Raw genomic sequence first — 24,455 nt, 5'->3', positions numbered from 1 at the left:
AGATACCCAAATACCTTAACATCTCCACTTAGGCATCTAACAGGAATCTCAGACATAACATATCCCAGCATGCTTCTAAATGTGCTCCTCTTGAATTCTTTCTGATTTCAGTAAATGACACACTACCATCTTTCTAAGTGTTAAGCCAAAGCCTTGGAGTCAGTCTTGATTCTTTCTTTAGCCGCCCTGTTTTACGTTTTTCATAGTACTTATTGCTATCTGATCTTATATTATATTTCTATTGATTTGTTTACAGTCTGTCTCTACACTAGAATTTAAGTTCTATTAAGGCAAAGACTTTATCTTGTTCAGTCCAATGTTTAGAAAAGAATCTTAATACAAAGAAGGTGCTTGATGAATATTTGATGAAACAATAAATCCATGATCATTACCACACAGGAAAGTCATCTTCTAAAACAAAGATTGAATTAGCATATTCATAAGTGATGTAAAACCCTCACAAACATATATGGATATATATTTTGAATTCACTGTGAAAGTTTGCTATGTAGTTATACATAAATGAATGAATAACCTGTGTATTAAAAACCACATTTACACAAATTATAACCTAGATGCTTTTATGAATGTAACGAATTTTTGAAAAATTTTCAACACTTTATATTTTATTAAAAGTTAAAGAATTAAAAATCCTGAACAATGATCCGTAATCATAAGAAAACAATGCCATTAAAAATATAATACCCAAATGATTTATGACATTATACAAATGCACCTCTTAATTAGTATAGTAATTACATTCTTGTTCAGACGAACATCAGTATGGACACTTCCTTTTACATTAAATTTATAAAATCTAGCGATTTTCTATGGCATTTTCATGTTATTTTAAAACTCTTTTATTCTTCCTTTGGTTTTGGATAAATTAACAGACATTTTAATTAATGTCATCACTAACCTTAATTTAAAAATTGATCTCAGGAATAATTGAGTTTGCCTTTTTCAATTTTTCTCTGTTGAGAGATTCAGAGATAAGACTCGTTTATATCAAAATTATGAAAACACTGCCTTAAATTTTACCTAATCATTTTTAAAAGCACCATCCTTGAATATAAGCATTTTTTACTAACCCGTAAATCTCATTTAATCTATAAATGAAATATCTTTAATACAGATCTTTTTAAACTCAATAGCAGAGCCAAGTCTTCATGTTATCACTAAAATAGCACTTTATCTTTCAATTCAAAATGTTTAGAAGATATGAATCAAGATCACTGTCTTTGGTTCCATTTTTTAAAGTATTTTTATCAATATATATAAATAATAGCTTCTTTTTTTTTTGCAAAACTCCAAACCCAAATAAAATAAAGCCACCATAAAATCTATTCAGAGGTTCTCCATGAAAAAATAATTCACCTTGGATACTCTACCTTAATGTTAGTATAGAATGCATATCAATCTTTTTCTCTCCTAAGAAGTCTAGACTAGTTAGAGAAGGAGTTAGATGGTTCCAGGAAATTGAAATAAAATAGTCTGAATTGTTTTGAAAGAGCGGGGTGGATAGAAATGGCACATTTAGCAGTAATTATAGGCCAGAAAGCACCTAATCAGAGACTTTTGGAAAAGGTCCAGACTGCTGACATATCTAGAAATTCCTCACATTTGAAAACTGCAAAATGAAGACTGATCATTTCTCTTGAAAGTTTCTATACTAACGTTTACGGATAGTTAGAAAAATTTTTATGTGGATAAGTAAGCATTACGAATATTACCTAGAGTTATGGAGCTGTGACCATCCAAAAGAGCTACAGACACAGTGATCATTCTCATGTCTACCCCATAAACATGTTCATTTACCATAGAAAATAGAGAATGTAAAGGAGAAGGTATCAATTAGAGGCAAGGCTCTAGGATTATTTTTGTTTTGTCACTCTGTGAAAAAAGACAACAGTAATTCCACTCTCAACACGTTTCTTAATTTTCAGACATCTGTAAGTAGGCAATAATCCTCATCTCTTACAATCAGAAATATATCTGCAAATAACTTATTATATACGTATATGATTATATATATAGTTTCATTTTGAATTAATGAAAATTAGATTGATAAAATAAAATTATCTGATAAAAAAAGAAGAAATTAAGCAATTTGAGATCTGAGTATTAAAATGAGTCTAAATATTTAAAGGACTATAGAGGAAAACAGAGGGCCAGGGGTAGAAAAGAAAAACAACCGTAGAGCCTTGCCTCGTATTGATCATTGCTCTTCTGCATTCTTTATTCTATTTCCTGAACTAATGTCAGATAGGAATACATGCTCTGAAGAAAAACAAAGTAGGGCAATAGGACAGAGAAAGGAGGGATCAGGGAAGGCTTTATTGCAGAGGTGACATCTGAGCACAGATCAAGTTGTGATAGAATAAGGAAGATGCTGTTGCAAAGCCTTCCCTCCAATGGATGAACGCTTCCATTGGAAACGATAATGCTGAAACCGTATGTGACATATTTTAAATGTTTATAATTAAAATCATCAACTGATTTTAAAAATCCATAAATTCGGTGGGATACTTCTAAATAGACTGCCTGAATTTGAACATGAAAACTAATAAAACAAAACTGGTTTGGGAGACTTAGCCATGAGACTTAGGTTCATAACTAAAGTCCTTTTTAAAAAGATATAAGAAAGTCAGCACAATGACTAGAACCATGTGAATCTTAGTGAAACTGGCATATCGTACCAAAGATGACTTTGCTATTTTCTAAAGAAGAAAATAATATCTGTTAGTGACCAGGATGTCAATGGAATGAGACAAAAAATATGTCAGACACAAAGTTACAAAAATGGCGTATTCCTAGATAATATACTCTCATATATTAAGGAGTGTGTGATTACATCACTAATTATATGTGTCTGTATATAACTGATAAAAGGACGGATTATAGATACATATTAGATTCTTTTGAGCAAAGCCTAAAGGATCCTTACTGGAATGCTTCCAATAAAGAAGGTTAGTGAGTTTGACCTGTATTCTCTTTACAATGCAAAGTGCTCAAAATTACGTTGTTTATTTGTTTGCATTTCTCTCAGTTTAACATCGCAGACTGTCAGACAAACAGATACAGAATGTAATACTTGTTTCTCCATTTTTCAAGTGATAAATGATGTGCTGAGGCTTTGAATGCTCCAACGAGTGCTGTAGTTCTGGTGAAGTAACATTAAGATGCCACTTGGAATCTCTTTCTTAAAGTCATAGTTGTCCTCTGAAAAGATTTAGGTGGATATTGTGAACCTGCAACACCAACCAAAAAGTAATTCTCAACAAAATGTTAAAAATTCCACCTCTCAAAAGGATTGTTTTGTATATTCCATGCAGGTGATATTTATTAAAAAGAAAGAACAATTTCAATGTCACTTTTAAACAAACCAGAAAACAGCCATATGCAAAAATTTTCATATCAGGTGCTAAGAAGAAGGAAAGGTGCTCCTTCTCCACCATGCCCGGGTGCTGCCCCTGGGTCCTCCCAGAGCTGATGGCTTTGCAGGAACCTTCTTCCCAGAGGTGGATCCAAAGGCCCAGAAAGTTGAGTAGGGAGGGGCAGAAGCAAAGCCAGCTGCCTTGCCACTGTTGGGGACACTCCCTCAGCTTCTCCTCTTTTTTTCTGCCACAAATGTAATAGCTCCTGGCACTTTTTGACTTGGAAGCAAAGGTAAGAAAGAGACCACAGGCCTGCTTGTCAGAGAAAAAAAATCTTCAGAAATAGAGGGACATCTCTCTTAATGTACCCTCAGTTACTTCGGTAGAAATAAAAAAGGTTTCTGATCATCGGTAATAATTGTCACAAAGTTTCTAAGAAGAGACTACAGTGACTTAGTATTGGGTGAAAAATTAAGAGTGCAGATTTAAAATAAATTCAGAGCCCAGTTCCATCTGCTAATGTCTACTGTGCACCCAACAAACTAGTAGGCATCTCCACTTAGAGTGCAGCAGTCGACATCTCCAAAACTGAATTCACCAGAATTCCTCGCATTCTCTCTTTCAGCACCATCCACAAAATCATATTTATCAGCCTTCACCCTCCGTTCTCTCTCACAAGCCACAGGACATTCATGCTGATTTGGCGGCTCATGCCTCTTCCAGAAAAGCTCTCTGCTCCTTTACCCACTTGCATATCCAGCCAGCTGGCCCTGCTTACCATACTCATAGCCCTTTCAAATTTCCCCATTAGACAGAATGTTTCTTGAGGCATGGACCAAAATGTTCTTGGTGTTGGAATCTTTGCCTTTAGCACAGAACTTGGCACAGAGCGATTGCTTAGTGCTTTCTATTTATTGATAAACAAACTTGGACGCCTACTTTCCCCTTGACCATTTACAACTACGTTAAGAGCGATACGTGATAATGCAGCATGGCTACCTTTTAGAGAAAGAACTGATGTCACTGACCATGAGAGCTAACACTGCTAGGGAAAAAAGGAAAAAAAGCAGAAAAAAGGTACAGCAGCCAAGAGCTATTAAGCATAGGAGAAAATATATCATGGGCTAAAGAATCTTTCGTATCGCTCTGCTATAGAACTATAGAAGAGCTGATGCAAACAGTGACAAACGTGTGTTTTTCCAATGCTTAAATTTTGCTAAAGCTATTTTAAAATTATAATATATAAAATATTTTCCTTAAAACAGCAAATTATCCTTTACATTTTAGATTCTCTATAACACAAATTTCATAAATTTTTAACAAACATTGTCTGTCTGGAATCCAGCTAGGTCCTCCCCATACATTTTCCCAATAATTATTTTAGCCACCTAGCCTGTTATTAAAGAAGAAACCCCAGAGAGGTTGAGGCACCCCGAAGATTGCCCAGCTAGTAGGGAGGAAGAGCCAGGAAGGAAAACGAGCATTTGATTCCAGAGTGGCACACCTCGTGACAATGCTGTATTAACTCCTTAAACAAAAATGTTGATAGTAGTTTTGAAAAATAAAACATCACTGGCTTGAATTCAGACTAGAAACTTTATTCTTCAAAGATCATACTTATTTGTAAAATTTGACCTTATAAATAATTAGAATATATGTATTAATTTTATAAAGCATTTTTATAATACCTGATAGATAATTATAATTACAATTAGATAAAACTGTAATTAGATAAAATTTGTAATTCTCTTCAAAGAGAATCTAAGATTAGGGTTTAATTTAGAAGAAGAGCATGAAAACGAGCAGAGAGAGACTCATAAGACTCATATAATTAAAATATATTTTTTAATTTCTCATCAGACTCATAAGGCAGCATTTTCCTTTTTTATGAGAGTGAGGCCCTAACTTAATTAAGGGCATTTGGACATTTTCCCTTGTACTATCAACAGCAGCTAAATAGAGATTTTAGAGATTTCTAAGGCCTGGCAGTAAACGACAAACACTTGTTATTCCCTCTGGCATGGTTAAAATAGTCCTACCAAGGTAGACAATCTTCAATTTCTCTTTCCAAAACTTGAAACTTCACTTATTACATCATTTTATGTATAGATGGTGAGCACTGACCTGTCAGAAAACCTTGACCTGTCCAGGTGTGACCAGCAAATTCCATCAGTGTCAATGAACCTTTTCGAGGAGTGTCTGACTATTAGAAGAAAAATAAAATGTGGGATGAGTTTTATTGTTTCGAGTATTTTCAGAACCAAAGTGTGGTTAACAGAGAACCTACCAGAAATGTATGGGTTGTGCTGGGCCTTGAAAACTGTTCCGTGGTCAGAGATCTTTCTCGAAGAGGTGATCGTTCTATACCGTCAAGTACTGCACTCAACACACGGTTTTGTGCATGCTTTCCTCTGTACTAAATGAAAAATAATGTGTTCTTGTTTAAAAGAAATACAATCCTTAAAAAGACAAAAAAAATTCTGCATATGCTTCACTCTCACTCATTCAGTCATTTAGTCACTTGCCTTTTTGAAAACTTACATTGCTAAATATAAGATCCACTAAGTATAAATTTCAAAATATATTTTAATTATGTAATTGTATTATTTAAGCCGATAAAATGATAGTGTTCTAATAGGTAAATGTTTTGAAAAACCACGTAAAATTCTTAATATGAAATTATAATAGAAATGTAATTTTGCATTTGTGAAGCATCAGACTTTTTTCAAAGGTAATATTTGCCTCCTTTTATGATTTCACTCTAAGCCACAATATTCTGAGGTTAAACACTAAAGTTTTGCCACTCTTGCCTTCTGGGGAAGGGTTCTACTGCTGTGTTCAAGGCGGCACAGAGAATGCAAGAGAAAACATGGCTTCAGTCTTATTTCTCTCTCTAGGCCTTCTGTGTTATATAAAATAGACACAAGTTACTTGAATTAGAGTGAAGTAAGCAGTCGTTATAAAATCTGGTTATGCATACTACCAGCAGCATACTTGCCCCAGACCTTTCGCAATTGCGTAAGTTGAATCTGGGTGAAGAGGATATTGCCTCTACATTGCAATAAACATGGTAAAGTTACTTGTAAAAATAAGAGTTGATAACAATGGCAGGAGAATTGTACTGAGCTCTTAATTTATGCCAGGCATTATATAACCTCTATAAATTCATTTAATCCTTATAACCGGTTTTTGAGGTAGCGGTCATTATTGCCCCTTTTTAGAAGACAAAAATTGAGGCTTGGGGAAATTCATTTGCACCAAATCACACAGAGTTTGTGTGGCATGGCAAGAGTGAAACACAGATCTGCCAGTGTCTTGACCTCAGCTTCATGCTATTTTCTTCACTACACATCCTGACCATCGGATATTTCCTTGACACCTAAACTTTCTGATTTAGTTTAAGCCATATTTTTATTTCACAAAATAATGAATTAACCTTCCCACTCCCTGTAAATTCTCACGAGCCATTTACTTTCAGGAAGCACATTATATAGACAGTTTAAGTTAATGACTTTACTCAAAGTGCCAACGTTATATTCCTTTTTTTTCTCCAATAGACTACCTAAACTGTGCAATTAAATATAATGAAACCTGTCTTACAGAAACAGGGCGAGATCCGGGAACTGCCACATTCTGCTCAGCAGTCTCTGAGCCTATTGGGGGTAACCTGCTCCGTGAAGTTTGGACTGGTGGGGAAGACGTGTGGTCTATGCCGGTTTGCCTGTAAACACAACAACACATAACTGAACACCCAGGTGCAAAGATATTGAGGACAGACCTTACCACATAGTCCTAATCTGAGCCCTTAATCACGGTCTGTCTGCCTTCCAAAAGAAATGAGCTTGACCTTCAGAAAGACGAATGTGGGAAGGGACTGGTCCCCAGCCCCAGTCACCTTCTCCTTGTTTGGCAGTGACTATCCGCTGTGTTTACTGAGTACTCACCTACGCTAGCCATTGGGCAGAACACAGAGGTAATCAAAGATCTAGGTCCTCCCCTTAAGGAGCTTACAAAGTATTGAAAAGAAGGTGAAAACACATGAAATAACAGAGTACAATGCAACCCAGTTCATATAATAAAGTCCTATGGCATATGGTTCTGAACATGAGTACCGTAGAGGTTTAGGAAATGGAGTGATCAATGAAAGATAAAATTAATTATAAATGTGCAAGGCCTACATGAGGAAAACTCCAAAACTTGATATAAGGTCATGAAAAGGAGACACAAAATATGTTCTTTAATGGGAAAACTAAATATTGTGAAAATGTCAATGCTTTCTACATTTTTAATAGATTTAATGCTCAAAGTCCAATGTGACACTTTTTTTTTTTTTTTTGAAATTAACAACCAGATTGTAAAGTTTGTCAGGGTGAGTGAGTAAATTTTAATAAAAGAAGAGTCATGATAATATAAGCTCTTCCCTACCAGATATTAACAATGAAACATTAAATTGTCCGGTTTATGAAGAAAAATAGAGCCAGATATTCTAGAAACAGGTTCTAATTCATTTATTCATTAATAATAAAGTTGCGAGAGTTAAAATAAAACTATTTTGACCTACTGAGTTTTAAAATACACACACTACCCAGAGTTGTGTGGCTGAAGGAAAAAGATAGTCTTGTGTATTGCCAATGGGACTATAAATTGGTAAAACCATCCTGGGAAGAAATTTGAAAAAATATTTCAGGAACCTCAAAATATCCATAACCTTTGACATGGTAGTTTTCATTCTAGGGCTGTACCACAAGGAAATACTTTAATTATAGCCTTACTAAGATTCATATTAAATGATATTCACTGCATATTATAATAATGAAAATATAGAAGTCTCAGTAATAGAGAAAATACTTAAATCATCACATACCCACATGATCATATTTTAGTCATTAAAATCATGCTTTCAAAAGTATCTAATAACATGGAAAATATGAATAATGTTAGATAAAAAAGTATATGAAAAAGTGCTGCATCTACAATAGTAAAATGATGTTAGTATTAGAAAAAAGCTAATGGAAAGAAAAGGAAAAAAACATAATCAAAGACAAAGTAGTAGTATATTTGCCAAAAGTTGTTATTTTTATTTTTCTATGTGTTGGGCATACAGGTGATCTTTAATTTCTACTCATATTTTTGGCATTGTCCCAATGTTCCACAGTGATCTTGTAGTACTTTGATAACTAGGAAAAAATGTTACTTCAATAAAAGCAAAAGACAGAGCATGAACAAAATCAAAGAAGTAAGAATGTGCATAGCTGGCATTTCTGTGGGTCAGAGACAAGATAAGGCTGACCAGAATTAAGGCGGGTAATGAGAAATGGGAAACAGGCGTGCATAATCAAAGACAATGTTATCGCCCCTAGGGGCAAACATTGATTCTTGGTGGGACAAAAAACATGTTACTCTTTTTATGCATAAATCACAGATATAAAAAAAATGTACGACTGTACAGTATATATGTGGCATTAAATTTCCACGGGTTAGGGTGAAGTTAGGAAAGATAGTCTAAAAGGACCCCTTAGCTGTGAAATAATGAAAAAAATAAATAAATAAAACATTAGAAAATACGCACCTATAGATAGATATCCAAAATAAAAAAAAAAAAAAGAACGTACAGTTAGAAGTGACTGAATTTATTTCAACAGGAAACAGAAAAGGTTGTTGGTGAAAACCCGATAGTGGAGCCCAAGTAGGTTGGGAGAAAGAAGAGAGAATCAGTAATGTGCTACTGACACGGGCACTAGGTGAAGAAGAGGTCCAAGGTAGCCACAGTGAGGTTGGAGGATGGAGAGAGATCTTGAAAGCATTAGCAAGGAAGATCCAAATAAAGCTAGAAATTTTAGTTCTAAATCGTGAAAGAAACGCTGACCTATCAAGAAGCTTAAAGTGGTATTATGTAATATATCTTGAAAGAATCTAATTACTGGTTTGGCACTGGCAGTTGCTTATGACTCCTGCCCCTACAGGGGACCTAAGTTGCTTATGACTCCTGCCCCTACAGGGGACCTAAGTTGCTTATGACTCCTGCCCCTACAGGGGACCTTTAATAACTGCCTCCCTTGCTGATGGTCCAAGCGGTGATCTCCAAAGCTAGACAGCACCATGGGGATGCTTACAAGTTATTTAGCTTAATTTATACAGCTAAGCAGAGTACTGGAACAAAATTCACATTAAACATTCAAATTAAGGAACTACTCAGAAAAGTGTCCACATAAATTTGACAGAGGATGCTTTGTCTGGAATAATCCATAAGCCCCAACTGACAAGCATCTCTGCCCTCTGTGACCTTTGGTTTACCATGAAAGAAACAAGACGTACAGTTTTGTTCCCCTAAGAACTTCATCACTGTACACATTGGGGGTTTTCATTCTCTGCGAGTCTGAAGTAAGAGAAGGCAGCCTCCTATGGACCGGTGTTCTCTTTGCAGAAGTCTGTAGCCCGCGAGGATCTGAGATTCGGCCCAGACGGTGTCGTGCTGAGGAAAGAGCACTGGCCCCTACACCCAGTGATTTGTCCTCTTGTTCATTCCTGGAGGAGGAAAATCAAATTAATTAATTAGATGTAAGCACTACGAGAACAGGAGACATATATATTTGCCCATTACTACCTACACTGTCTAGAACAGTGCCTGGCTCATAGGAGATACTCCTATTTATTGAATGGACAGACTATGGTTTCCAATTCATTTTCATTTTCAGTGAAGGATCATTGACAGGAAAAAAAGATCTAAGTTTCTCTTTGTCTGCGTTCAAACAGTATAGCCCATAAGATTAAGAATTCACAGCTGCAGTCCCCTTTTCTTATCTGCCCCAACCTAATAGTAATTGTTTTATGGTTGATATGAGAATAGTATGTTTTTATTCTTACACATTGGCTGTATCCTGCCCTGGATGTTCTCAGACATATCAGGATCAAGGAATTAAATGTGATTCTCATTCTCTCATGTCCTCTGTAGTGTTCTGTGTTCTACTGCAGGGATTCCCAACTCCCAGGCCATGGACCGGTACCAGTCCATAGCCTATTAGGAACTGGGCCACTCACTAGGAGGTAAGTGGTGGGCAAGCGAGTGAAGCTTCATCTGTATTTGCAGCCGCTCCCCAGCACTAGCATCACTGCCTCAGCTCCACCTCAGATCATTGGGAATTAGATTCTCATAGAAGCACCAGTCGCTGGAGCCAGAAAGGGGACCGCTGCTCTAGCGTGTTCAGCTCAAGGAGGAGGCTGGGTGACTTATTATACGTACTGTGTTCTATCTGCAAAATAGGTAGGTCTCTGCTGAAGCGGTTTTGCTTGAATTGTCATCACACCATTCAGATCACTATAAAAATTGTTGGAGAAGCAATGAATCTGAGAAAGTAAAAACAATAAATGTTAAAAAACATTCAGTGCTATTGTAATTACTGATGCCTCTCAGGAATTGGCAGGAAACAAATGGCACACTCAAAATGGCTTCTTTGAGAAAAATGTAACAACGGTACTATATTTTATAAAGAAGTGGGAAGAGAAATTAACAAGGAACTGCTTAATTCTCTAAGGCTTATAACAGTGAGGACATAGGCCCAAAGCAGCAAGAAATAAAGGAGAGATTCCTGGAATCTGGAAAGGACAGATGCAAGGAGAAATGCTGCCACACACTGTGACCTGCCATGAAGGCCATGTGAAAAGCAAAGCCAGGCTTCACTCTCCTTCCATCTCTGAGCTCACAACAGCTGCAGCACAAGGGAGTCCTTTATTGTAGCTTTTGGTGCACGCAAGAGTGAAAAAGGTGCAGAGAAGATCTGGAGAAGCAAAGCAAGGGTGTCCCAGCTCCTGACAGGTCTGCTCGCCTTGGACCTCTTCTCTGCCCTTGTCCTTCACAGCCAGCCTCATTAGCTTCCCAGAAGCAGCATGAGAGCCTGGGAAAAAAGTGCCAGATTTCAAAGGCTTAAATTTGAATCTCAGTTCGGTTTCCTGTTTGGTGATTTTGGAAAGACTCTTTGGAGTTTTAGTTTCCTAATTTTTAAATTGGGGATAATGACACCTACTTCAGAGTTATTATGAGAATTAAAATAGATTAACATTGGTGAAAGCATGAAATAAGGGCTAAATAATCAGTTCTCTATTCAATCTCTTAATATTTCCTACTAGGATTTAAAATAATACTTTGATCTAGGCAAACAGGATATCTCAAATTAGAATTCAATTCTAGTTCAAGCATATATTTAGTAACCACAGTCACATTTTCCTCTTGTTGAATATATATAAAAAGAAACGTTAGAGGAATAAATTGAGATCTATTGTAATTACCATTAGAATGCTTGGACTATTTCAAAATAGGCACTAGTAGTATTTAATTTTTACTTCCAACTTTGTTGTCCGTTCATTTTCTTTTAGCATTCGTCCAAATGAAAACGTCAAACTAGAGGTGGAAAACATTTTTAAAAACCACAAAAAGCTATAAAAACAACAAAACATCTGTAAAAAACGCCTTAGACTTTAAAATTTCCATACTTCTCAAGTTTATTTTTTAAAGTAAACGTATTTAAATTTAAAAGTTCTTTTCTATGTTGTTATAGACTGTTTGTTTCTATGCAATTCATACTGCATATTTTAATGTGTGAAGTGGGAAATACCATTGAACTTGTCAGAGCAGTTTCAAGAGACCAAAACTATAATAAGCTGATAGCAATTCCAAAAGTTTTCCGAAGAGCAAAAGCAAAGAAGACTTATTGTAAAGACTTTACACTAAAAAATTAAACAATCTTATTTGATATTTCTGTTTAAAACCATTGCTCCTTGAACCACGTGCCCTATTCACAGGCCTGTGTGTTTTCAGTCTTACACAGATATTCTGCTTATTTGTGCCCATGCTAGGTATCTATTTTTGTCTCTGTCTTGAATATTCTCCTTCTTTTTCAACTTAATAAATCTTGCCTTTTAAGATTCAATTAAGGTCTTACTTTGTGAAGGATATGCTATTTTTCCTCTGAACTCCACAGCATTTATGAGCTAAAGGACACTTGATATACAATACAATACAATGTAATGTAATATGTAGTAATGTAATGTAATTAATAAATACAATAGAATTTGAATCTGGTTATAAATAATAAAAACTAACACTTATTGAGTGCCTACTCTATGCCACACATGTCTTATCTCCTTGAATTCTTACAGCTTCCTACCTTATAGTTCCTACAGATATTGAAACTGAGGTTTTTGAGAGAGAGGGACTGATTCAAGATCACAAGGCTAATAAATTGTGATGTCAAACTCCAAACTTGTAATCTATACCCAAAACTTCAAACTCTCATCCACTCTACTACCTACTACTGCCTCATCTTATGTGTGTATATGTGTGTGTGGTATAGTTTGGCATGGCTGGACGCCGTGCAACTAAATTGTATGTACCTCAAGACCAGGAAGCCTCTGATACCCCTTTTCTCTGCTCCTTCACACAAGACGGGCTATGCAAAACATAAAGTCCAAACTACTGAAAGTGTCCCATGAACGAGCTTGTCCTTTCCAGCCGCACCTTCCACTAGATCTTTGAATAAGAACACAATTCAAGAATATTTACTGTGTTAGTTAGTTGCCAGGTTCTGTGTTAGGAGCTCTCAAATATTTACATGATTTTATCCTTGCAACAATCCCTTGGACAACATCATGTTATCCTCATTCTTTAGATAAGGAAATTAAAGTTTAGAAAAGTTAAACATTATTGTCCAAATAATTTCTCCTTAGAGGTCTCTTGATTCCAAACGCCCCGTTCTTCCTACAATGCCTCTGCTGGTCCCAGTGTCCCACCCTCTAACTCTCAGTCCAATCACCGTTCCCCAAACACACCTCCTCTTTCTTCCCTTCACGCCTTTGCTTGGCCTGAAATGACCCACATGAACTTCCTAGCCATGAAAGCCCTATTCATGTTTCTGCTCAAATTTTACCTCCAACCTAAAGATCAGGCCTCATCTCCAGTCAGGATAAATCATTCTCTCCTTTATGGCACTTATTTTGCACTTACTATGGCACTTATTTTGCACATCGCTCACAGAATGTATTGCATCTGACTTGTATTATACTTTTTGTTTTACTAGTTCAGGGACTATGTTTTGTTTGCCTACATATCTCCTCAAAACACCTAATACAGTTCACTTAATACAAATTCAATAAACGTTGCACGAACTCAACATAGACTCGTTGACTGATTCTTTTATCACTTTGGTGGGAGGAGAGGAAAATATTCGTAACCTGCAAATTGGCTAGAAATATTGGTGGAAGGCATTTTTTCTCTTCAAAAATATAGAAACAGCTCTACAGCTCAAAGCAGGTGGAAAGTCTCAAATCTGAGTGTCCCCACTCTATTAAAGAATATAGTGATGTTATTAAATTCCATGGAATAATTATTTTAAAATTAAAGAATATAGTGATGTTATTAAACTCCATGGAATAATTATTTAAAAATTTGAGTCTTATTGGCAAACAGCACCAAATATTTCATTAATAAAATTTAATAGAATAGTAGTCTTGACAAACTAAGGCCAGAGCTATAAAGATTAAGGAAAAAATAGACTAGTGGAAAAGCATCTACCTGAGGTGGGTTAAGATGAGAAGTCATGGATATGCTTCGAGTTTCAGAACTTCTGGATGGGGGAACACTTGACACATCAGTGTTAATACGGGAAATGAGCAGATGTGGAGATTTAGTCTCAGCTACTTTCAGTTTTCCTTTCTGTTTTTTTCTTCCTGTGTCAACAGAAAAATCAATATTACTAAGAAACAGATTACCTAATATATGTACTGAAAATTCATCGTTCAAAGAGAATATTTGTTATTGAATTATCATGAGTCTGCTATGGTCACCGAACCTTGCTATAGAGCAGTGGTCCCCAAACCTTTTTGGCTTCAGGGTCCAGTGTTCCTATGAGAATCTAATGCTTGATGATCTGAGGTGGAGCCAAGGTGGTGATGCTGGCGTTGGGGAGTGGCTGCAAATAGAAATGAAGCTTCACTTGCTTACCAGCTGCTCACCTCTTTCTGTGCAGCCTGGTTCTTAACAGGCCACAGACAGGTACTGGTCTGTGGCCCGGGGGTTGAGGACCCCTATTATAGAAAGCAAAGATACCACAGAGCAATTGGCTGATATAACACTTTTCCATGTGTACATAATGAAATGCCTATTATTTCAGTGGTAGGAAGGAAAATAGAGATTATACGCTGGAGCAAGAAAGAGTCTCAGTATTTTATAATATCCCAACTAATCGCTTTGGTTGGAAAAAGAAATATTTAAATTACCATGATTATTACTCTATTGTATAGATTACATAACACCAGTCATTAATGTCCACTGCTAACATTTCTATGATTTCTTTCTACTTAATTTCAAGTAGTTTAGAAAACATTTTATAAAGTTAAATTGGTGATTATTAAATTAGCTGTGTTTACATTTTATGTTACAAATAATGTCATAAACAATGAAAAAAACAGTATGCCATTATTAGAGATTAGTTAGGTAAGATTTTTTTTTTTTACCTTAATACAATAAAAAAGTGATTTCTAGCTTCTTTCTTGTGTATTTCTGTGACTTTTCTTTTTCCAGAATGCACATATATTATTTTTGTAACTCTAAAAGAATCATGTCCTTTTTGAAGTAATTAAAGACAAGTTATGAATTAAGGCAGAAAACCCACTTCTCGCCCCAGTTATGTGTTAGTCAAGGCTAGGCTGGGGCAGGCACAAAGCTGAGAATCAGGGGTCTTTCTTCTTTTCACTAGGCCAAGTTCTATAAATGGGTACCTGTGAGTGTAATTTCCCAGTTTTTTCTAATCAGCTCTTCCAGTATTTCTACCACATTTGTCCAGACGTGATCAAATACTTCTGCAGCCACGGCATCTTTTATACAGTCATGAGGGGAAACAGGAGGAAATCCGTGTTTACGCCATGTCCTACGACGGTGAGCCGATTTTTGTTCAAAACGTACGTCATCACTAAGGATAAAACCCATTCTAATTATTCAAAGTATAAATGGTTAAAGTTAAAATGATGTTATCTATCTATCTAACATGCAAGCATATATGCACATTATACGTATATAAATAAACCAGATTTTTTAAACAGCATATTGTTTTTTAATGTACCAATTTTTAATCGCAAAGCAAATTTTTTATTGTATAATATTTGTAGTTTTTATTTAAGAACCAAATATGCATTTAGTGCAGAGGTTGGACCTTCCCCTTTGCTCTTCAGGGCAGCCTGGTGTAGAGTACCATGAGACCCCGGGCACAAAGGCCACTAGTAGCTTTGTCCACTTTCGCCAGCAGGCTGAACACAATTGTTTTCTATCTGTGCCTTATCGTCAAAAAGGCATATACACTACTGGTTAAGAATCTAAAATTTGGGGGAGCACATTACTCTCTGAAGAATGGAAAATCTTTTGGATACGTGTAAAATACTCAAAACACTAAACGAGCATATTAAGTGCCAAATAAATTAATATCGTTATACTATTGAGTCAATTCCAAATAAAATCTGTTTACTCTTCTTTTCTGTCAAAAGCAAAATATTCTTCAATCTTTCCATCCACATCGTAGACCTCTTCTTGCAGGGATGAACATGCCGTTAGGTCGGCCACCCCTGTGCAGTCAGAGCCTGGCAGGGCAGGGGCTGCAAGTGCTGCTAGGAGTATTTGAGAGCCAGAGATGCATAACCTATGGGAAAAGCAGATTCCCATGAGAGTCTGTAGAACAGCAAGAGTACAGTGTTTGCATGATTTGGTGTGTTTTTAAATTATCTATAAAGCACAGAATTCCAAAATTTAAAAAAAAAAAATCACTAAATATTACATTTAACCAAAGTCATCCTTAACGAAACATTTTTAACACAGGCATTGTTAAAAATTTTAAAGGCTTCTTAAAAGTCTAAATTTTTCTATGAGTTTGTATCCTCTTAGCTATAATAAAAGGAAGCCATGGCACAGTCCCCAATATGTATGACTGGCATAGAGGGATTTATCAAAATCTGTTAGTGAGCAAAAGAAAACAGGATGGAGCTTTATTTCTTCTGCTACTACTGCCTTGAGGCTTAGGATCAATCAGAGTGAGGCAGTTTTTGATTTTCTACTTAGTCCACCTTTCAGAGTCTTTGAAACAAAAGTTGAAAAGTTAACTCCCTTGATATCTGTATTACACACATCATTCATCATCATCATCATCATCATCATCATCACCATTATCATTATGAATTTAGAATCTGAAGCATTTCGTGTAAAAATACTCTGTACCTGCCCTTCACTGAAATCTAAACTTCAAAATTGATGGAGCCGAGGCTCACGGCTAAGAGAAAACGTATAATGAAATGCAATTAAAAATACTTTTTGAAAGCAACTTATAGCAACATACTCTCTGATGTTGCTGTTGCGTTCGCCGGCATCTGAGAAGGGTTCGTGGACTGCACTATAAGGCTCACTGCCCTGAAAGTGGCGGACCCCTTCATCAGTTGGCAGGATGAGTTGTCTTCCTAACACTCTGCAAGGTTAAAATAAAAAGAAAATTACTAATATTTTTCATTGGAAAAGGGAAAAATGTTTTGCAATTTTAAAAGTTGAATAAAATGACATTTTGAAGGAGCATGTTAGAAGCAATAAGGACCCCTGAGAACACAGATGCAAAAATCCTCAACAAAATGTTAGTAAACTGAATTCAGCAAGACATTAAAAAGAGCATACACCATGATCAAATGGGAGTTATCCCTGAGATGCAGGGTTGTTTCAATATCAGCGAATCAATTAATGTGATATATCATATTAACAAATTGAATAAAAAGCATGTGATCATATCAATAGATATCGAAAAAGCGTTTGACAAAATCCAGTATCCACTTATGATAAAAACTCTCAGGAAAGTGGGATTAGAGGGAACATACCTCAAACCCATAGCTAACATCATACTCAACAGAGAAAAGCTAAAAGTGTTTTTCTTAAGATCAGGAACAAGACATGGATGTTTACTTTTACCACTTTTACTCAACGTAGTACTGGAAGTCCTAGCCACAGCAGTCAGATAAGAAAAAGAAATAAAAAGCATCCAAATTGGAAAAGAAGAAGTAAAACTGTCATTATTTGTAGATGACATGATACTGTATATACAGAACCCCAAAGATTCATCCAAAAAACTGTAGAACTGATTCACAAATTCAGAAAAGTAGCAGGATATAAAATTAATAATGGAAAGTTGGCTGCATTTTTATGCACTAATAATGAACTATAAGAAGAGAAATTAAGAAAAAAATTCTATTTATAATTGCATCAAAAAATAAAATGCCTAAGAATAAATTTAACTAAGGGGGTACTTGAAAAATTATGTCATTGAAGAAATTGAAGATGATACAAATAAATGGAAGTGTATATCATGCTAATGGATAGGAAGAATTAACATCGTTAAAATGGCCATACTACCTAAAGCAATCTATAAGTTCAATGCAATTCCTATTAAACTACCAATGGCATTCTTCACAGAACTAGAACAAATAATTTTAAAATGTATATGGAACCATAAAAAGATCCTGAATAGCCACGGCAATCACGCTGCCTGTTATCAAACTCTAATACGAAGCTATAGTAATCAAAACAGTGAGGTATTGGCATAAAAACAGACACATAGCTCAATGGAACAGAACAGAGAGCCCAGAAATAAATCTATGTCTACGTGGTCATTTAATCTCTGACCAAAGAGGCTAGACTATAAAATGGGGTAAAGACTGTCTCTTCAATAAATGGTGTTGTGAAAACTGGGCAAATATATGCAAAAAGGAAGGAAGGAAGGAAAGAAGGAAGGAAGGAAGGAAGGAAGGAGAGAGAAAGGAAGGAAGGAAGGATGGATAAATAAATAAATAAAACTGGACCACCTTCTTATACCATATACAAGAATAAACTCAAAATGGATTAAAGACTTAAATGTAAGACCCGAAACCATAAACCTCTTATAAGTAAACATAGGTAGTAAACTCTCTGACATTGATCTTAGTAATATTTTTCTGATATATCTTCTTGGGCAAGGGAAACAAAAGAAAAATATCCAAAATTTATAAAGAACTCATACTCTTTTATACTCTTTAAGGCAGGCAGCTTATGAAGGACACAAAAGAATACAAAAGAACCTACTTAGTCAAGATTTTTTGAAAAGGTACCTAATTGAGGTAACCAGAAGATCTACCAACAAGTGTATGAGTGTTAGCATTTATTCTCCCCAGGCATAATACAGAGGAACTTCAGATAACCTGTATGGATTTTTCCCCCTGAGTAGTTAATTGAAGAGAAAAAGCTTCCATTTATATCCAGTCTATATTCTTCATCTTTGATATAAAAAAAAAAAAAAAAATAAAAGGTCCTTCCTACATAAGGACTCTCCCTGCGATGGTAAGGTTCATCTATCCAATCATACGGCAAATAATTACTCTGTTCCTCGCACTCCCCCACTGTTCTCAGCGCTGAGGGCAAGACTCATGTTGCTCACATATTAGTGAACATGAAGGTAAAGGATGACTTCTACATTCTCACATTTGACATGCATGCAGTGCCTTTCTGAGGATGAGCTAGATTTGCTTTTCACAAATTAAAATGCACTCGAGTATTGGAATGTCTTAATATTTCCTCAGACACCATTTCAAAAGACGTGATTTTTCAGGAAAGGACATGTGTTCTGGATACATATTTTGACTGGGCAAGTGCTTTTAGTAAAAATGTACTAACTGTACTAAACAATCAGGAGCGGGCAGTTCCCAAAACCCATTCCGGATAATCACTATGACAAACCTCCCCACCTCAAATGGATGGATCTTCTTGACCATTCACTACATTCAGCCAGCAAGTTCTGGGTCTGAGGGCTCACTTTCCTTTCAAATAACATTTCTTCAACCTCCCAGAATAACTGCTGTACTTTCTGTGCATTGGCTTGGTCAAACTCCTAAAACAGAAACACACATTTAGTTATAAGACTAAAAGTTGTAGAAATATCAGCTTTATAATTAATGATACTTACAAATTTAAAGCACTCATTACAGAGGAGGGAGTAAACATGAAAAAAAGAAACCAGACTTTGAGGTCAGACACATCAATGCTCCAACGGTTACTCTTCTGATAAATTACATCCCACTATGAGCCTCTGTTTCTTCAACTGTTAAGTAGAGATAATTTCTACCATATGAGCTGAGACTTATTTGAGACTTTACATAGATATAATTATAGGTATAAGTATACATATTGATACAGACATGTAAATATCCATACACACACCTATATTTCTATGCATACACACACATACATACACATAAACACATATGTTCCTCATACAGTTGAGTGTGTCACACCTAAGAACATCTGCAAAATCAAGCTATTTTTTTTTCCAATGATGATACCAGTCAGAAAAAAAATTACTTTTAAAGAAAGAACCATTCACATTTTTTAAACCATGGAAAAAAAAAATCCTGTTATCCTAAGAGGCATGGTAGTTAGGGTGAGACCAGAGTATTGATTTTTCCTGCCTAACCTTAAGAAGTCCTATGGCTGCAGGGTGAGAAAACCTTTCAGCCTTTCTTCATGTTGTCATGGTTGGGAGGCAACAGTCCTACAACCCTCAGAACCAAGGAGGAAAACATAAACACCACCGCAATTGAAAGAACCAACTCTGGCAGGCAGCCTCCAGGGTAAAAGCCCTAGTTACTTCTATATTCTTCCAGGGATGTGTGAACCTGAAATCTAATCCACAGCTCAGAGCAACAAAGTGCATATCCAGTCTGACATACTTGATCCAAACAGTCAATTCAGGTTGATTTTCATAGAATGCTATTCAATATTTTCAGGGTTATTTCTTCCCATCAATTGATAATAAACTAGATTCTCAGGTTGCAGGGGAGCTGAATTATTTCTTTTAAAATGCAAATAAGGAGAAAACCAATAATAATATTTGCCTCCTAAGAGGGAACTGGGTGGCTGGGGCCTAGAAGAGGGCTTGCTTTCGATTTTCTCTCTTTCGGATGGTTTTGCTTTTGCAACTATTACCTATCAACGAGTAAATAAAAGTGTTTAAATCAAAAGCTATTTTAGATTGTGGATAATTTAAATTCCATAAATGGAAGTCATAAGAATCTCTGTAGATAATGACATGAAAATGTGTACTAAAATAATCTCGGAATTTGGACAGTATGAAACAGTGGCTCTCAGCCTTCTTGTCATTGACATACTTGTGACAAATGAATGTGAATGAGGGTGGCAGGGAGTGGGTGTGACATGGGGCTGTTTATCAGAAGTGAGAGAGTCACATTCTTGTTTGAAGAATTCCCCTGTGATTCAGAGCTGACTCCCTCCCAGTCTTCCGTCCCTCCTAGCCTTTGAGAATCACTGCTGTAAGACCGGAGGAGAAGGGGAGCCTTGTGGGCAGTGACAAGTGGAGAACTGCTTTTAAAGAGAGCAAAGAAAAACAGAACACAAGAAAAGAGCAGGAATAAGAACATCCAAGGTGCTCTACTGGAGGCTCTTCCCAGCCATGAGGGCTTCACGCAAGCTGCATCCTGGGATTTTGAGGGTCACGCGAGGGGTTAAAGAGTCAGGAGACTGTGCAATTGGCAGAGTGCTCAACTAAAGCCTGACTAATAGACTGAAAGCTCACTTAGCTAAGAATTCCACTACCAAAAAGAGCAAAAATAGGGTTAAAGTTAATAGTGTCTGCTAGGGTTAGAAAATGAAAGTAAACTTTCTGACTTAGAAATTCTCTAATCATGGTGATCTTTTACAGATTTTTCTTCTCCCAAATTTTCCTCTTGAGTTCCTAATTGTCAGTGTCTGTCCTGAGTTTACAGCTACAGATATTATACAAGAAATCATATATAACACATGGAAGGGGCAGGTTAGGAGGCAGAAAAAAACAAAACTATCAACAGCTAAGACTCTGAGTTGGGAGATTATGAGTGATTTTCGTTTTTCCCTGTATTTTCTGTATTTTTCAGTTTTTACATGTTGACATGTAAATGATTATATGTGTATGTACACATATATGTGTAATAGGTGATGCATTTAATATTGGTAAAAAGGTTTTTTGTTTAAATAGGAAAGCAACTCTTCATTATAAATTGTAATCATAAGATTATCCAAAATATTCTGGACATACATCATCTCTCCAAGAGTAAATGGAACTCCTCTCAGTAGAAAAGCCAGCGGTCGAACTCTGCGTCTCAGAACCAGACCAAGAGCTGTGGGCTTCTGGGGGCATGGGGCTTCCACCTGATGAAAATGATGACGTAGATTCACTGCAGAAACAAAAGTAAGTTATGTAAACATTTCCTGGGGAAAGGTATGCTTTTAAGTGGCTTTACTTCTATGAGCCATATTTCTTTTCTTTCTTTAAAATACGTTTGTTAATTTCATAGTACACTGGTTGAAAAATATTTATTCAGTTTATTCACTAGGCTAAAAAACCCTGCTTTTTTGCTTTTACAAATTCATGGCCAATTGCTGATTTTGTTTCCCATATTCTTTCTGGGCATGTTTTGATTTTGCAATCAGAAGCAATTAACAGGTTAATTCTTACCAGGTATATTTATCAATGGCTTTCTGCACATTTCTTGTAAAATATGTAGGTAAAGTATCTTTGCTTTTTACAGCAAAATTGTGTTTTCCAGATCCTTCTGAAAGTCCTCTTCTGAAAAATAAAATAAAACATGAAAAGTACCTCTAATGTAAAAATATAATTGTAGTCATTAAGGCTTTTAAAATTTCCTTTTGTATAACGTTGCTCCCTTCCTCCTGCCATGTCCTCCTAAACACACACGTGTGCATGCACACACAGACACGCACACACCACATATCCTCAAGAAACTGATATTTTTATTTTCTTAGAATCAAGGTTGCCATTAACGTACATTCATCTTTATGTAAACTGGGAAAAAAACAAACAATTTTTTGCAACATGGCCAGACTAGTAAAAGTTGCCCAAAACTCTGGGCAGACACAGCTTCATTCAACTCATGACCTGGCAAGTAAAACATGACCTGGATTTCAGGTCCCCCTATCCCCTGAAAAGTTAGTTACCTTTGTGTTTGTAAAGCTAACCAGCCTCCCAGGAAAAAATAGACAATCTCATATAATTCTGAAATATATATCAAATTCTTTTGAATCTTTAAACACATAAATAAATGTCAGAAACACATAAACAATAGCTTACTTCAGTTTGGCATTGTCGTTTGGTGTGTAGCCTGATTTGTAGTTTTAAAATATTAAAATTAAAGGAAAACTGAAACAAAGGAAATCTCTAAATTTTAAATAAGGTATTAAACCTGGCTGATGTCGTACAGCTAGTATTAATCATTAAAATACCCTTTCAATGAACCTTTTAAAACATTTACTTCCCTCTAGTCAAAGTATCTTCCTAATGTCTAACAGTAAACCACTTCTTTTTTTAGAAATCACATTTTCTTGGATAAATAAGTTATATCTCATATTAATTTAAGATATGATAGTGATTTGGGGCAGGGGAAAGCTGACTTTCAATATTTCAAACGGGGACAGCATTCTGGCATTCATTAAAATAAAACCTTGCTTTTGCTTTCAATTAAAACGATATCTAATTTTCAACATTAGTATTTCTGAATGTAAACAGAAATTTTAAAAAAATGTTAAAAGAATAAATTCTGCCCTTAGTTATGTACTTACTGTTTTCTTCAAAGAAAGGAAATTCTAAAAGCAAATTAATTACTACAAACAGAGGTTAGCAAGAATGTCTGCCTTCCAAACATGTCTTGTACAAGAGAATAGAATTATGATTTTTGCCTCTCCTTTTAGCTCATATGTCTTAAATACAACAAAGCAACTTTAAGGATAAAGGTGTTAAAGAAAAGGTACCAGAGAAAAGAATATAGGACAAGCTTTCATGCTAATAAACTGCTTTACCTTTAGCCCTTAGTTCAGTTATTTTAAAATATCAATTACTTATCACTTGGATAAGACTCAATAACTCTTTAGATATACATAAAACACTTAAGACATAAAAGCAGCAATCGACTAAAATTACATCAAATGGATCTGCTTTGAACATTAAGAAATATGTACTGGCATATGAGTTAATTGGCTTATTATTGAGAAATAATTTTAAACCTCAAGGTGGTGATTAAAATAAGGTGTCAAATAAAAGTGTTCCTTCATATCTCTATGATAATAATGGAAGAGTCAAATCTTGCTCTGCTATTGCCAGGCTGTGTGCTTTGAGCAAGTTACTTCTCTCCTGGCCTCAATATCCAAATTTGTAAAACAGTGACAATATCATCAACTCTTTTGTATAGTTGTTGTGAGACAAATTAGATAAAGTGTGTGAAATGTCTGTATAATCAGTGCCAGATATTATGTGCTAGATACATCAGGTTGATGTTGCTCACTGCTACTATTATCGTTAGCGATGTTGCTCCATGAGAACACTATGTTTGCACCTCCTACAAACTTGGTAATTTGCACCTCCCACTACAATTTGTATTATACAGCTCTTAGTTTTTTTATTGTGATGACCTTGACACTTTGTTAGCTTTCTTTATCTGTAGCATTTAAAATAATGTCCATCACACAGAGAAGTTCTATGTTGAAAGAATCAAGAGGCAGAGATTAAATTAATGACTAAAAAAAAAAAAGAACATGTTTTTGTTCTACAATTACTCTAAATATTCATATTTTATACAAAAGATTACACTATGACCAGATGTAAAAATATCCTTCAAATTCAAGACATTTCTGGAGAATCTTTCGTCCTTTATAGAGAAGGAAAATTCACAGCTCTTAGTATAGCTGATAGCTCCAAAACTGACTTAAAACCAAATAGATCATCTGCTGCAATCATTTCTATTTCTCTTGTTTCTAACACCTCCTCTCTTTTAGCAACTTGAAAACTAAACTCACTCATTAATCTTAAGACACGTGCCTGTTTGTTTTGTTTCCAATGAACAATAACTATTCCTCCAAAAAATTTACCCCTTGTTTTTCGGGGGGTGGTGAGAGGAAGTCTCAATACTAAGGAGAAAACTGCTGACAAAACGGAAGAACTAATTTTTCTCTTCACATTACAACATCCTTGC

At 35.6% G+C, this 24,455-nt stretch overlaps 1 protein-coding gene and 2 long non-coding RNA genes across 5 annotated transcripts in view; 1 reads left to right on the top strand and 2 right to left on the bottom strand.

The window, feature by feature from the left end:
* Positions 1-608: 608 nt before the first annotated feature.
* Positions 609-24,455, bottom strand: part of FAM149A (family with sequence similarity 149 member A) — a 25,863-nt gene continuing 2,016 nt past the window's right edge. For both annotated transcript variants that reach the window (XM_025049913.1, XM_006916404.3), the window contains exons 2-14: positions 21,929-22,039; positions 21,509-21,647; positions 19,167-19,309; positions 16,748-16,873; positions 15,887-16,057; positions 15,147-15,337; positions 13,942-14,096; positions 10,618-10,721; positions 9,693-9,902; positions 6,978-7,098; positions 5,665-5,793; positions 5,502-5,580; positions 609-3,251 (exon numbers count right to left, since the gene is read on the bottom strand). In XM_025049913.1, the coding sequence (XP_024905681.1) occupies positions 3,178-3,251; positions 5,502-5,580; positions 5,665-5,793; positions 6,978-7,098; positions 9,693-9,902; positions 10,618-10,721; positions 13,942-14,096; positions 15,147-15,337; positions 15,887-16,057; positions 16,748-16,873; positions 19,167-19,309; positions 21,509-21,610 (1,605 nt within the window). In that variant the 5' untranslated portion in view covers positions 21,611-21,647; positions 21,929-22,039 and the 3' untranslated portion in view covers positions 609-3,177. The remainder of the gene's footprint in view (positions 3,252-5,501; positions 5,581-5,664; positions 5,794-6,977; positions 7,099-9,692; positions 9,903-10,617; positions 10,722-13,941; positions 14,097-15,146; positions 15,338-15,886; positions 16,058-16,747; positions 16,874-19,166; positions 19,310-21,508; positions 21,648-21,928; positions 22,040-24,455) is intronic.
* Positions 8,431-9,684, bottom strand: LOC112483335. The gene is made up of 2 exons (XR_003047599.1): positions 9,416-9,684; positions 8,431-9,380 (listed from the first exon to the last, which is right to left on the bottom strand). It is a non-coding gene; the product is annotated as an uncharacterized LOC112483335 (long non-coding RNA).
* Positions 19,764-24,455, top strand: part of LOC112483334 — a 6,039-nt gene continuing 1,347 nt past the window's right edge. Inside the window, exons 1-2 of one of the 2 annotated variants that reach the window (XR_003047598.1) lie at positions 19,764-20,860; positions 21,449-21,661. This is a non-coding gene — a long non-coding RNA (uncharacterized LOC112483334). The remainder of the gene's footprint in view (positions 20,861-21,448; positions 21,662-24,455) is intronic. The other variant, XR_003047597.1, reaches the window with a different exon arrangement.

The sequence above is a fragment of the Pteropus alecto genome, unplaced genomic scaffold, assembly GCF_000325575.1.
Source record: "Pteropus alecto unplaced genomic scaffold, ASM32557v1 scaffold24, whole genome shotgun sequence".
NCBI lineage: Eukaryota > Metazoa > Chordata > Mammalia > Chiroptera > Pteropodidae > Pteropus > Pteropus alecto.
This window is presented reverse-complemented; position numbering and strand designations above follow the sequence as displayed.